General features: G+C 51.0%; 1 protein-coding gene across 1 annotated transcript in view; it reads right to left on the minus strand.

Annotated features, from left to right (window-relative positions):
- Window positions 1–4555: 4555 nt before the first annotated feature.
- The window catches only part of CDRT4 (CMT1A duplicated region transcript 4), an 85098-nt gene continuing 74679 nt past the window's right edge, over window positions 4556–14974 (minus strand). Inside the window, exon 5 of the mRNA XM_024752657.1 lies at window positions 4556–5016. Within this exon, the coding sequence (XP_024608425.1) occupies window positions 4556–5016 (461 nt within the window). The remainder of the gene's footprint in view (window positions 5017–14974) is intronic.

Below are 14974 nucleotides of genomic sequence, written 5' to 3' on the forward strand. Positions count from 1 at the left end.
CTTCCTCATGAGCCTGGGGAGGGCACATGAGGAGCTCAAGGCAAGAACGCCCTCACAGAATCCTGTGCTTCTCTGTAACACCCCTCGCAACCGCGATGGGATGAAGTGATTGTCCGGTGTCTGCACCACCGGACGGAAGCCTGAGTATCTGCCCTGCTCACGGCTGGTCCCCCAGCAGGGCACCTGGCACAAGCCAGCACCCAGCACATATCTGTCGGGTGCCCTCGATCGGCACCCGAGAAACTGTTAGGTCTATGAAATTTTGTCCCTTCTGATAAAGCCCGGAGGAAATATGTATAATTAACTTGGAATTCCATCAGACAGGCATGGATTGGTCGTTTAAAAGGACAGAATAACTAGATGTTAAATTTTAGGAGACTGTTTGTCCTGCTACTCTATCCCTCCCATGTCCTACAAGGAAGGACACGTCCAAGGTGCCAGCTGGGTCCTTTGTTCGAATCACACTGTCAGGACCAGAAGGAACCTTACAGCAAAGGTGCCTGCCGCTTGCCTCAAACTTTCTACACAACCCGGCCAAGTGGTTTCTCCAGCCTCTGGATATTACAAAAGAAACCACCGCTTCGCCATGCATTCTGTTTCGGGTGTCAGGACCTGGTGTTGTGAATCATTCGCTCAGTAAGTAATTGAGCCCCAACCGTGTGCCAGGCTGTGGGCCGAGCTCTGGGAAGATGACCGTGAGCAGGGCTGACCTTGTCCAGATCTCACGGCCCTCCCAGACCCTCCTTCCTAGCTCTGCTGGTCCAGCGGCAGACGGTGAGTTAGCTCTGGTTCACGGGTCACACACGACGGGCTTCTAGTGAAGCCACTGCCTGACAGATGGAGTCATGGCTGAACCTGAGGGTCAGCAGCCACAGGCAGGCACACCTGCCCTCTTGAGGACGTGCTAGCAGGACTGCCGGTGATGACACGGAGGAGAAAGAGGGGGAGAAGGGGGAGGGGACCCGGGTACAGAGGAGGCAGCCTGGACTTGGGCTTGAGGGCCTGGGTTCCAGTCCCAGAGGGGCTCACTTCCTTCAGGGTCAGCTAGGAAAGCATACAGAAGCCCCTGGACAGTGAATGGATGTAGACGTGCTGCAACACACAACAGTGTGTGCACCCGTGCTGGCGCACGCGTGGCCCTCGGGGCGAGCTTCCTTCCAGCCGCCACTTTCTCTGGAACCAACTCCTCTCTCCACAAAGCCCTCCTGCCTGGTGGTCCGCAGAAACCATGCTGACTTGCTGGAAGCGTTGTGCTTCTCCCTGCCTTGTCTACCAAAAGCATCGGAGGGTCCTGGGTGGCTGAACACTTAGACCTGAAGAGGAAGTGGATTGGTACCACGAGCTCTGCCCAGCCCCCAGCAGTAGAAGCTTCCTAGAAAGGCCTCAGGTGGAGTGGGAATTTTTATTTGCCCTGGAATAGAGAGCCTGGGAGAAGAGATGGGGGTCTTGGCATTAAGCCCAAGGTCATTTTCATGACACTGTTTATCCCGCCCTGTTCCATATGGACATCGGATCATGGTCAGGACCAAGGCACAGAATATGGGGTGGCAGCGGGCTCCACCTAAAGCTGGGGTGTTCCCGCATCCCTGCCGGTCCTGCCCACTCTCACCCCCACCCGTACTGCCCCAGAGGATCCCTCATGCACACGGCCCAGCCCCGCCCCGCTGGTTTAGGGCACTGCAGTGTGGTTTTCAAGTGCCCAGGTAGCTGGCTGAGGCGCTGGGTCCCTGGGAAGAGATGCAAGTGGGGAGGGGTTAGTGAAGGAGGAAGAGGGAGGGTTTCCTGATTATCTGACAAACACAAACCCAGGCCTGAGCTTCAGTGCGGGCTCTGACGACATCAGCTCACAGTAAACCCCAGGCCCCTGTTTACTTCCCCCCTCCGGCTCGCATCCTGTCTTATCTGTGGCCCCGATAACCCGCCGCCCCTGCCCATCACTCCAGAAAGGAGGGGCTTCCAAGAGGCTTCTAGGAACGAATGACTCAGCTAAAGCTGAAAAGAGCCGCTCGGTCCTGACGGGCACCCTGGCCAGCCCACATCTCACAAAGCACTTCTACGATCTTTTTTACCACCTCTGCTGACACGCGGAGCAAGGTTACGGGGCTGGGACTCTGCTGCGGGTCTCCGTCTCCAGGGACACGGAGCCAGTCCCTGCTTGGGGTCCCTGGGCTACGTGTGACTTCTCCTCCACCTCCTGGGACGCCCACCAAATCCCAGGGGTCAAAATCCCTATCTCAGGGTACCCAGCTTTTATCCATGTCCTAAGGAAAGATTAAGGGGACTGTGGGGCAGTCGCGCCTCCTACAGTAAGGTCCTCCGGCCCACGAAAGGAAGAGGAGGATTTGCTGTCAATCAAGTGCATGGCTCCCCCAGGCCCCTGGGTTGAGGCCTTCCCCTCGCCCCGCCCCCCACCTCCCTTGCCAAGTGGAGGGCTCCCAGGCCACCGCCAAGCACCCGGCCCGCACCCACCAGCACTGCAGCCTTGTTTACACAGTCACCCCCCCAGGGACCTGCGAACTCAGCTTGGCCTTGAAGGGACTCCTTCCTTTCCAAGGAATTAGACTGTTTCTCTCTCAAAAACGGCCTCAGGAGACAATGCGTCTGGACCGCAGTCACGGACACAAGCCATTTTCATCACAGCGCAGAGTGCGTATGTCCTTGGATCCTGCTTGTGTGGTTGTGACAGGCTGAGAATTAAACTAATCTAAACAATACTATCTATAAAACAACCATTTTAACTTAGAGAGTATATGCATGTAACAACTGTCAAACACCTAGAGATTTAAAAAAACAGAAACAACAAAACACCCAAAAAACTATGTAACTAACACTAACACAAAGAGGATCTATAATCCATAGCTTCCCAAACATACTCTGGCTGTAAGCCCCCAGAAAAGGATAGAAGAGAGAAGAATTCTCGCTGAGAATTTATCACCAGCCTCCATGTCTATAAATGTTCCATGGACCCAAATACAGTCATTCAGGTTCACTGGAAATCACCTATTCTTTTTGCAAAAATTCATTCTGGCCAAGAGCTGGGAACCCAGGAATGGGTCTGGAGCTCCTAATTCGTGCAGATCTTACACAGCTCACGGCAGCCAGCATGGAGCCCAAACGTTTCTGCAAGACTCCTGGATGCAGCGAACGCGCTTGTAGGGCAAATTCAGCCTCTTCCAGCAACTAGCACATTGCATCTTCTATGTCTCCGTGAGGGAAACAGGGTGAGTATTAACTGGTTCACAAATATAAGCAGAGAAACTCAGGTGAGGGCAAAGAAGAGAGATGCTACCAATGAGGCCATGCTCAGCAGGCAAGCCCCAAGCCTGAGACCGTGGGGTCTGCCTGTCATAACTCGAGTCTCTTTGTGTCTAAAGACAGAGTCTTCTGCGTCCAGACTGAGTACAGCATCGTTTGCTTTGAGGCCAAGTGGGAACAGCTCAGAGCATGGGTGGACCAATGCCAGCTGCATCTGACAAAGCATAGCTGGGGTCCAGCCGGGAACCTCTCCCCGAGCCAACTAAGCTCCACAAGCCTTAAAGAACTACAGGGGAGGAAAATCCTCCATTTCTCAGCAGGGGACGCCCGGGTCTCCACTGCCATTTTGTAAACCCTCCAAGGAACAAACATCCCAATACCAGGTGCCGAGGGGGCCAGCAAGGTGGGATCGCCCAGAACCTCACCGGGCACGTAGTGAGCTCATCTTCCCTTGGCTCCAAGCCCATCCTTTTGCACTCTGCTTTGAGATGCAGGGCTTGGGATCCTGCAAATCACGTTTCTGCTCCCCTCCTGGTGAGGCTCTGCCCATCAGAAGTGCCAGAGGGAGTCCGGAGGCTGGAGGAAGAAGGAACTCGCTCCTGATTTGTTTCCTGTTTACCTCTGTCGGCTTCCTGTCCCTTTCTGTTTCCCCCAGCAATTCTCGTTCACTTGGACGGTGTCAACTCCTTCCAGAAACAAATATTTGAGTCCCATTTTGGTTTTCCCAACTCTCAGAACCAACTTCAGGGTGTCCGTCAGCCAAACAGCTCCCCCTCCTCAGAGGCGAGGGGTGGCTGCCACCCCCAAAGGGGTCTCCTGCGAGCTCAGGACACCAGCGTCTGGGAACTGAGATGCAGCCCACCTGCCCCTTCTCCGAGTGTCTAACTCTTAATGAGCTCATGCCTTCTCTTTGTCCCCCGAGCCTGCTTCCTGCGGGCGCCCCCTCCATCCACATCTCTGTGCCCCCTTCCTGCCTTTGCAGCTACCTGGCTAGAAATTCTTTCTATCAAAGGATCTCTGGTGTGACTGCTGTCTCCTGCCTGGACCAGGACTGATTCACCCCCAGCTGGGTCCTAAGCATCTCTGGCAGGATCTAGAGCCCGGGGCTTCCCACCCGCACATGACTGCACTGCCAGACGGGGTGCCTTCACCCCCTCCGTGGCCCACATTCCATCTGGTTGATCTCAGCCGACCTCTGCCCGAGCAGGGGCAAGTCCCAACGCAAAGGCCGTCACAAAATATGTGGCAAATGGCCCTTAACTGCTGTACAAGCTTGGGGGGTGGCTGCAGGGACTCCCTGTTAAATGTCGGGGTGTTTCTCCTCGCCGGCCAGCAGTGAGCGGTACGGAAGCACCCTTGTCCTCAGCTTCCGGGAGAAGATGATCTTGTTGTAGTCGGCGGTGGGACTTGCCCTAGCATCCGCGTGGAAGTGGGTGCGCTCTGGAACCACGGGGGGACCCGTGTCCGACATGGAGAAAGGGCCCCAGGCCGAGAGCGTGGTCTCTGACCTCACGTCCTCGAACGTCATGTTGCCTGAGGACGTGAAGGACTTTCTCCTTTCCAGCTGGGTGACGCTGGGAGGCTTGCTCTGCCTGTACGTCGGCCGGCTCTCCTCGGCCGTTTGCAAGCGTTCCACGTCTCTGGCTTTGCTTTTCTCAATCAGTCTTTTCACCAGCGGGGATGTGTACGTGACATAGGCGGGCCACAGGTCATGTTTCTCAAGCAGATTCACGGGAAGCCCGATGTTTTCTGTCAGTTCTACTGGCAACGAGAAATACGGGCAATTTAGAGGCACTCGCAGCCAATGATTCCATTCTTTAAGGGTCGGAGGGTACCGGAACTACATGTTGGATTTCTCCCCATCATGCATGATAGCCCTTCCATCCCCTGTATGCAGTGGGAATAAAATGAAATCCAAAGTTGGGAGACATGGACTTTCCTGGCCAGTGGCTATCATGGAAGGCCATGATAGCCCTTCCATCCCCTGTAAGCAGTGGTCCAGTGGTTAAGACTCTGTGCTTATCGGAGAATGGATTACTTTACAGGTTCATCCGCGAACATTGGAAAGTCCCAGGGAGTGTGTCCACTGCCAACGTCCAAGGACTAAGAGATCGGGTGGCTTCTAACAAGGTCACGGGTGAGGTGGGGAGCTGTGGCAGGGAGACCCCACTTTGAGAACCATCAGTCCAGGGCCACGCCACTCCACCTCCGTGAGCACTGAACCCCGGGAGAGCCTGGGAAAACACGGCCGCGGGGTCCCGCCCCAAGGATGCAGACTCCACAGAGCTGCTCTGGGGACTGGAGAACTTGCATTTCTAAGTCACTCCCAGGCGCCGCTGCTGGTTTGAGCACCTACTGTGAGTGGTCCAGGCTGAATAAGCTCTAAATCTTTCTTTTGGCTGCAACATACACGAGGACCGGCTTGTGCAGGTGGGAAACACGGCCCTCAGGTGAGCGACTGCCAGACTTTCCACCCCTTTTCCCGCCTCATCGAGGAACCACTGTGGAAGGCAAGGGAGCGAGCTCTTGACAGGGGTCACCTTCAACGCCACTGCATTTATAAGTAAATCACTCCCAATGTCAGTGTTTTATTATAATATACCTCACGAAGCATAGCATCCTACAGATTCATTCAAACTCTTAAAAAAAAAAAAAAAAAGCGAGTTTTTGTCAACCTGGTCAGATCCAGGCCTCACGGATTCCTTACTGCTAAGTCTTAGTGGCAATCTTTCATGACAATACGTTTTTAGGAGAATTCACAATATCATTTTTCTGGAGCTAGGGAAGAAATAATGCTCAAATAGTCCTCTAAGCTAGAGAGAGTTTCATGTAATAATAATGATGATAAAATGGAAGTTGAAGCACCTCATGTCTCCTTCTAAGACCTAGAATCTCAGAATGTCAGGCCATCCATTCCAAGTCCCCAGCAACACAGAGTATGTCATCCAAGGGGTCACCGTCCTTGCTTGCCCACCTCTAACCAAAGGAATTCCTGGCTTATCCTCCACATTTGTAAGGCTGTTAGAAACGTGAGTACCAGGAGTCCCCTGGCGGCCTAGTGGTTAGGATTCGGCGTTTTCACTGCCATGGCCCGGGTTCAATCCCTGGTCAGAGAACTGAGATCCCACAAGTCATGCAGTGCAGCAAAAACAAAACAAAAACAAACAAACAAACAAAATATTGAATTATACAATAAAAATAAGTGTATTTTTTTTTAAAAAGTAAGAAATGTGAGTACTTCTCCCCATACATACAATAGGATTAATCAATCATGTCAGACGGTGGAAAAATGCTCTGAGCCGGCGATATTTGGGGGATGTGGGATCATTCATCCTTGCTTCTAAGCCTCTAGTTTATGAGCCCTGAAGCTTCAGAGAAGCCCAGTTACTAGTGAATCGTTCGTTTCAACAGCATCCCCCTCAGAGCCCCTTGCCCCATCCCGCTGCCCCCATAACAGCCTCCATGGCTGATAGGACAATTCCACAGACTGGTAGGTGTTCTCACGCCTTGCTGATGCAGAGACTAGGATACTGTACAATCAAGGGTGGGAATGTCCGAGACAGCCTCAAAATTCACGGGGAGGACTTGTTTAAAAATCAAAGGAAAGGGACTTCCCTGGTGACACAGTGGTTAAGAATCCGCCTGCCAATGCAGGGGACGCGGGTTCGAGCCCTGGTCTGGGAAGATCCCACATGCCGTGGAGCCACTAAGCCCGTGCACCACAACTACTGAGCCCACACATCGCAACTACTGAAGCCCGTGCGCCTAGATCCTGTGCTCCACAACAAGAGAAGCTACCACAGTGAGAAGCCCGCACACCGCAATGAAGAGTAGCCCCCACTCGCCGCAACTACAGAAAGCCCACACGTAGCGACAAAGACCCAACGCAGCCAAAAGTAAATACGTAAAATAAATAACTTTATAAAAAAAATAGAATATCAAAGGAGAGAAATAGTCAACATTAAGTCCGAAGACAAGCTGTGGGCTCTGATAATTTCCTCCAACTCTGGCACGCAGGGTCCATTCTGTGTCCCTAGAAATGAAACGCAGACCAGTGGTCCCCAGACAGAGGCAGCATTGCTGGGGCAGGAGGGATGACACTGAAGGGGTTTTCTTGTTTCTCCTTCAGGCACGAAGGCCCGCGTTCAATCCTCTGGGTTTTCAAGCCCAGTTCCTCCCACCCACCCCCCGGTCTCATATCCCAACATCCCCAGAATCTAGTCTGATTGGCCGGGTTTGACCCAAGTAAGGAATGACAGTTGTCTGGAACCTTGATCTGTGACCTGGATCGTGTCTCTTCACCCCGTACGACCTTTGTATCTCACTTACGAGATGAGGACGAGCTCCTGTCCTGCTTCTCTCACAGAGGCGTGGTGGTTATAATAAAAATAAAGTGCTTCTACGTCAGTGCCCCCAGTTTCACTGCATGTTGGGATTACTGGGGATCTTTAAAAAAATTCAAATACCTGGCTCTGCCCTGCCCCCACCCCACCACATTGTGATCTAATTGGAATAGGATACAACACAGGCAGCGGGATTAAACGCTGGATTCTAACATGCAGCAAGGTTTGGGAACCGCTATCATAGAATCTAAACCCCCCCAAAACACTGAAGGTTTATAGGGTTTTAACTACTTCAGAGATAGGAAACAGGTCCAGGAGGTCACTTCAGTCTTTTTTAAGTTCTAAGACACAGATTTAAGAATTTACACATTCAATTCAGACGTATATTCAAGGATTCTTTGTTATGTATGTTCAGGACTGCATATCAGTGGCCTTTAAACATTTTAGAGGACCCTGGAGCATTCCCACCACCACCTGCCAATACGGGAATCACTAAGACCGAAGAAAGTGCTGAGCTAAGAACACTGGGGCTGAGGATGGTGCTTTGGTGCAGAAGTAATTCACGCTCTATCTGTGGCCACAAGCTGCATCTTCATCTCAGAAAACCATCCTGCAAAAGGATTTTGTGGGTTCCAGGCAGGACTGATTGGATGAGTGGGCACGAGTCCACCCCACTCAGACTGTTTGCCCCACAAATGCTGTGAAAGTAGTGCTGTTTGCACACCCCTGATGGGCAAGACAGTATCTGACTCCAGTGTCTCCTGAGCTGTGCCCCCAGAGAATGCAGGGATCTCTCAAGATGTTAAGAGGTGTTACTTAAAGGAGGGGAAAAGTCCATGGCGAAGACCACCCTCTAAGGGCTGCATATACTTTTTAATCCAGGGGGCCCCATACACATGGTCTGTGTGGTTTTGCAATAGAAATACAGCAAGCCTGTCCGCAGTCCAGCTGGCCTGAAAGATGACGTGTTAAATTCCTTTAGTGCAGGAATTTCAGAGCCTGTGATAGGCTAACTTGTTCTGTAACTCTCCAAAGGGAAACTGGGATGCAGCATCCCCTAACCTCATATGACCAGGGAATCGTTCATTCATTCACTCACTGGGAAGGGCATCTCAGGGAACTAGTAAACCAGGGAAACGGCTGGGAGAACTCTGAAACGATGTCCTCGCCAGCCCTTGTTTTGGAACCTTGAGCATCAGAGGAGGTTCTGCCATAAGTGGACAGAGGGACAAACTTGCTCAGGGTATAGCTGGGTCTTCAATGACTCACTTCCTCCAGAACCAGCCTCAGAAGTTTGGCCTCACGAAGGTGCCCATACCCAGAAGTGCCAAGCCAATGCGAGGGCCCAGCACTCCCCGGAAACCAGACCCACTTCCCTCTGTCCTCTCTGCTCTGCTCTAACCTGCAGGCACCTTGTGTTGCTTGCGTCTCCTCTCACTTTTCTCCCTGAACCATCCGGGGAGCTTGTCTGTTCCCCGAGGGAGAACCACATTTTCCCCGACAGGAAGCTGAGTTTCTTTTCACCTCTGCGTGTTACCCTCCTCAACCTCCCATTTCCTCCCCTGACGCTCTTTCCTTATCTGCCCTCTGGCTACTACTCATTTATTTGGGGTGAAGAGGAAGCTTCCACTTAGGCCAGAAGTGCCTGGAGGCTTATCTCTAAGAGCTGGGCATGAATCACCTTGGCGTCACGTGGGGTGTCTGCACTGATCTTCATCCCGAGCGGCGCTCCATCTTACAGATCGAGTGTACGCTTTGACCCCCTCCCCGCACTTCAGACCTGGGGAAGCCCAGTGCCCCCCACAGACCTTCCGTGAGCACCACCCCCATCACGGCTCTCTCCACCTCTTCACCCTGTCCCGTCCCCCCGAGACAATGGAACTGATGGGCTCCTGGGGGGCCTCCACGAGATCCTGATTTGATGCTAGGGAGCCCTGAGAATTCCAGAGCTGTTAACGCAGAGGGGAGCGGGATGGGGAGAGGCAAGTTGGTGTCCCCTCACCCCTCACTATGGGACAACGTGCTGGCCACCTTCTCTTCCGCAAACACACACACTCCAGGGAGAGGAGGGACAAGCCCATTACTGAGCTCTGTTAAAAAGCCAAGTTGCACATGACGGGCAGCTTTGGTAGCTGATACAGACCACGCCTCTTTCTGGGGGGGGCAACGATCTCCAAGCACACCATGGGTGGGGGGAGAGATGGGAGTCTCATGAGATGGGACGGTCTTCTAACACAGACCTGGCATCACCGATTCACCACTGTGGCGGGAGGGAGGGAACACACCGCTTCTTGAGAACCCTTCTGTACCCTCCATATTCTCTAGTGATTATGCACGGACTTTGAGGGACACAAAAGTGGAAACAGAGTTCAAGTACCCACGGCCACGCAACATCAGTTCACTCAGGCACGCAGGCATTCCGCAAATGTATGCCGAGCTCCAAACACCGCACTTCTAAGAGGTGCGGATCCCGCGCTCACCCAGGACCCGTTGTGGATGCGCCATGCTCACCTCTTGCCTTGGGGGGTCTACCCTTCTCAGTGTCAAGGGTCCACAATGCACGTTCGTTTCCCATGCTGATAACAGATCAAACAAGACTAATCCATGCCATCTGAGTCATCAGAAACAAAAGCAGAGAAATTCCTGTAGAGACCAGAACAAGTCCCCTGGGCCACTCTGCAGACGGGTGTCCGGTGCCTGCACGTACCAGGCCCAAAGCAGAATGAGACCGAGCCTTGGTTCAAGGGGCTCCCTGCCCAGTGAGGAGACAGACCACAAGCTTCCTAACTCAGCCTGGGTGGGGAGGGATGGCAAGAAACAGGTTCAAGAAGAGGAGATGAGTGTGCTGAGGCTTGAAGGACCCGGGGTGGTGGACGGCAGGCCTCGAGGGTCTCAGATTCCGAGTGCACTGCGTCTCTGCTTGGAGCCCACATTCCTCTCCTCTGTGTGAGGATCACACAGGCTATTTCCAAGCGGCATGGATTCTGCATAGGAACCACGATGCTGAGTTGGCTGAATAAACACTTGACAAACGCGTTACGGGAAGAAGCGTTGGGCACTGGGTGAAACTACGCATCTGAGTTTTATATTTATCTGAGGAATGTTCACTTATAAATATTAAAATTCCCACTTTAAGATGTAATACAAAGACCCGTGAGGCTAAAAGCACCCATGGCCGTAAGTGTCTAGAGATCAAGTTTCAAATTTTTTAATGTAATTTCCCAAACAAGCCCAACAGGCCTGATCAGAGGAGAGCTTTTCAGCCTTTTCCTTCCATGGCCGTTTTGGGGCAGCCGGGTACACTGATGGGCTAGACCGCTCGGAAAGAGATGAAAAACCAGGCAGCAAGAACTAGCCCTGCCTTTTCGTACTCAGGAAACCAGACAGGAAAGACTTCAAGCAGTTTGCGCTCGGAGACCCTGTCTCTGCCTGACAGCTGGCTCGGGAGTAAAGGGACCATGAAAATGTGTGGCTTCACAATGTGTAATCAGTCAGAAAGAGGAAGTTCTGCTTCTCTGGAACAATGAGGGAAACAGACAGGCATCTCCCAGGGCTGGCCACAATCAGCGGGCCCGGCCACCCCCCCTTTTATGACGCTCAAAGCACTAGCAACCCAGGCCAGGGTTTGCTTTGAAGAAGGTGACTTGCTAACTGCGAACATTGGTTACCTTCAGGTCAGGGACCAGGGGACCAGAGAGCGAAGGAGGGAATTCAAATTTCATTTTATCCCTTAATGAAAAATGTGAATTTTTAACATGGCATATATTACCTACATTTAAAATATCTTTAAGAAAAAATATAAAAGAAATCTCAAGCAAATTGTAGAAACAATGCTTTCTTTTACAAAACAATACTGTAGGTAATAATTAGGAGCAAAATTTTATTTTTTTATCCTTGTATTAATTTGATTTTTCTGCATGTTTACCTGTACTTATTTTTCTTAATTGGGGAATTTTTCATAAGGCCTCGTTCCACCTGATTATTTTCTTAAACTTTGCTTTCAACATATTAAAATCCTTTATCTTGTTTAAAAAAAAAGAGAAGTGACTTTCATTTGAGACTCTGCCTAGAAGCCAAGTACTAAAGTGGCTGTCTTCTGCAGGGTTCAATTATCCCATCAACACATTGACAGCTTGGCCTCGGTGTCAGGCTTTATCCCAGTTCATGCCAGGATGAGAGACAATCCAGGCATCACACTTCGCACCCAACTCTTGGGTCACCCGTAAACACAAATTGCAATGAAATCAAACTCCCAGCTGTCTGGGGTGAGTTGTCCACAGCTGAACCACAATCTAGATAAACCACCCTCGTGAAAATTAAGGGTTTGACTTTGGCTGTACCTTGTCCTGAATGTCTTCATTCATACTCAGCAATCATTTCAGTCCTAAAACAGCTTACAAAATGGAAATGAAACAAAAGGAAGATGCGACGTTTGGGGATGAAGCAGAGGAAGGAAAGCCGCGTAGATGGATACTCGGCACCGTTAAAGTTGGAAGATGGAGTGAAGGAGGCTGAAATCAAAGCTGAGCAAAGACGACCCTGTTCAATAACTGGAGTCCCACACACCTTCCCACTTCACCAGCCCCACGTTCACTAGCAGATTGTGAGCAGGAAATAGAGCAAATCATCCCCTTTCCCAGAAAAGCAACTCAAGGCATATGTCGTGTCAATGATGGTCAGCTGCATTTTGCTGTATTTCTTTTTCTTTTCTTTTTTTGGCCTAGAGGTTTTCGGGATCTTAGCTCCCCAACCAGGGATCAAACCCAGGCCCCTGCAGTGGAAGCGCAAAGTCCTAATCACTGGCCCACTAAGGAAGTCCCTATTTGTATGTCTTCCCATAACGGGAATTATAAATCAGCATTAGAGAAAGTTTGGAAATGCTATGCTTTAATCTCACAATCCCATTACCATCACACGACTCTGACCTATGTGCTCTCACCTAGTTCTAACATGGTATGGGCACAAAACGTACTTTCGTCTTTGAATTTGCTCTAACATTAAACTATCTACCTTTGTGGTCTTAGAGATTCCTCTGTTTACTCATCCATCAAATGAATGAACCATTATTAATCATATTATTAATCATTCCTCCGTTCGTGTTTCTAACTTTAGCCGCTATGAGTGATGAGCAGTGACTTTGAAAGATGAAGAGCTCCTTGGTGCCCTTCTGCTTTTACAAACCTGTGCACTGGAAGGTGCTCAGAAAATGTTGGCCACTGAAGGTTTCTGGTCCCCCAAAGTTCTCGGTACCACCAAAGCCCCTCCCCTCTCAGTCCTGGGAGGTGGGCAGTGTCCTCCCTGATCCCCTATCCTCCCTGAGCAGCAGGATATTTGCCACCACGGTCTCTAGGGTTCCTACCAGCTCCAAGGCCCATCGTTTACCGCAGCACATTCCACACTGATGAGGCCAGAAGCTAAAACAGAGTCTGTGCGCGACTGGCAAAGTGAAGCCGACTTCAGGCAGGAGGACCACAGCTAAAGCCCCAGACGCCACCGTCATAGAAGGTCAGGGAAGAAGTTAGAGAGAATCAGCTCCCTGAGGCCAAGACCAGCTGTGCACGGGGAAATCGCCCGAGAAGCACGCTATGCTCTGTGAGGCTTTATTTTGGGGGTTTTATTTTTGCACAGATATTTAGGGTTTTCCTTTAATTGCAGTAGAGTTGATTCACAATGTTGTGCTAGTTTCAGGTGTACAGCAAGTGATTCCGGTTTATATATGTGTATATACATACCACTGCATATAACAGTTTCATATATATAACAGGATATATATGTACATGTATAAATATGTATACATGTGTATGCATACATACATGTATATATACATGTGTGTATGTGTGTGTGTATGTATGTACACACACATATACATACACACACACACACATATATATGTTATTACAAAATATTGAGTTCCTGTGCTGTGTGATGCTTTGTTAAGACTGGATGTGCTAGTAGGGAAACAGCAATGCAATCAATGAAAAATACTCTCTAAACTTTCAAGGGGTGGGTCCCTAGGGCTCCAGGCATAGGAGCCAAGCGAAGGCCACACCACAACCCTCTCCCAACCAGGAGGGATGAAATACTCCAGCCGATGGTCCACACAACAACCCTCTCCCCATCAGGAGGGATGAAACACTCCAGCCAATGGTCCAGACACCGTGCGACCGGGGGCCGGGGGGGGGGGAAATGAAAGAACTTCAAAAAGGAAACCAAGTTCCTATAAAAGGACAAGGAGTGCAGGGCACTTAGTGAAGGGCCACCACCCTCAACTCCCCGCCCCAGCCCCCTGCCGTGACGAGGCTGTCCCAGCACAACCACAGCCAATAAAAAGCACAGAGGTCCTCAGTGAGGTCCCTGAGCCATCAAGAAGTTGTGGAATTGTGTCCCATATTTTCTACTAAGAGAGCAAGGACATGTAGGACAGATCCTTCCACAGTTCGCACATTTCCTAAACGCTGTGCGGGGGAGCAGGGACTTGGGTAGGGCAGGGCTGGTTCTCTGAGAAGTGACCGAACACAAGGGGGGCCCGTTGGCTATCTGAGTTGATTAAAGGGGTCCCCTTTTGCTCTTGTGCTCTCAGCAATCTTCTAAAAATCAATAACCCAAGTAACTCACAGGTACAGGTCCCAATATAAATTTAAGATGTTGGCATCCTGAATGATGATTCATTTTCTTTTGAATTTGGTCAAAATTAATCTTTCCACCTGAGCCTTATCACTCTGTATCCTCAATTCCACGGGGACCTTGACAATGAACCAAAACATGCTCCTGGGACCCATCTCTTCCCTTGTTTCTAACTGCTTATTAAACAACTTCCTCTAAGCACTTGTATTTCCATCAAATTCAAACTTGTTCAAGACCAAAGTCAGTAGCGGTTACCACCTCACAGGTCCACAGATGCCTCGTCTGTCTCCACACCCTGTTTCTGTCAATGGCACCAGCATCCTTCCCGATGCTCAAAGTAGAAACTCAACTCCTCCTTCCTTCTTTCACCCCAAATTCAGGTGCAAAGGTGACATCCATTGGTTCTGTGGCTTGGCATCTCATCTATCTGCCGAGTCTTCACTCCAGCCTGACCCCCTCCCCAAAGCCCACACCTAGACTTTAGCTGCCGTCTTTACATCTTCATTGGTGTGTCTAATAGGATATCAACGTTTTCACGGCTCAGAAGGAACCCTTGGGCTTCCCTGGTGGCGCAGTGGTTGAGAGTCCGCCTGCCGATGCAGGGGACGTGGGTTCGTGTCCCGGTCTGGGAAGATCCCACGTGCCACGGAGCGGCTGGGCCCGTGAGCCATGGCCGCTGAGCCTGCGCGTCCGGAGCCTGTGCTCCACAATGGGAGAGGCCGCGGCAGTGAGAGGCCCGCGTATCACACACA

Source organism: Neophocaena asiaeorientalis, unplaced genomic scaffold (assembly GCF_003031525.2).
Source record: "Neophocaena asiaeorientalis asiaeorientalis breed wild unplaced genomic scaffold, Neophocaena_asiaeorientalis_V1.1 scaffold540, whole genome shotgun sequence".
NCBI lineage: Eukaryota > Metazoa > Chordata > Mammalia > Artiodactyla > Phocoenidae > Neophocaena > Neophocaena asiaeorientalis.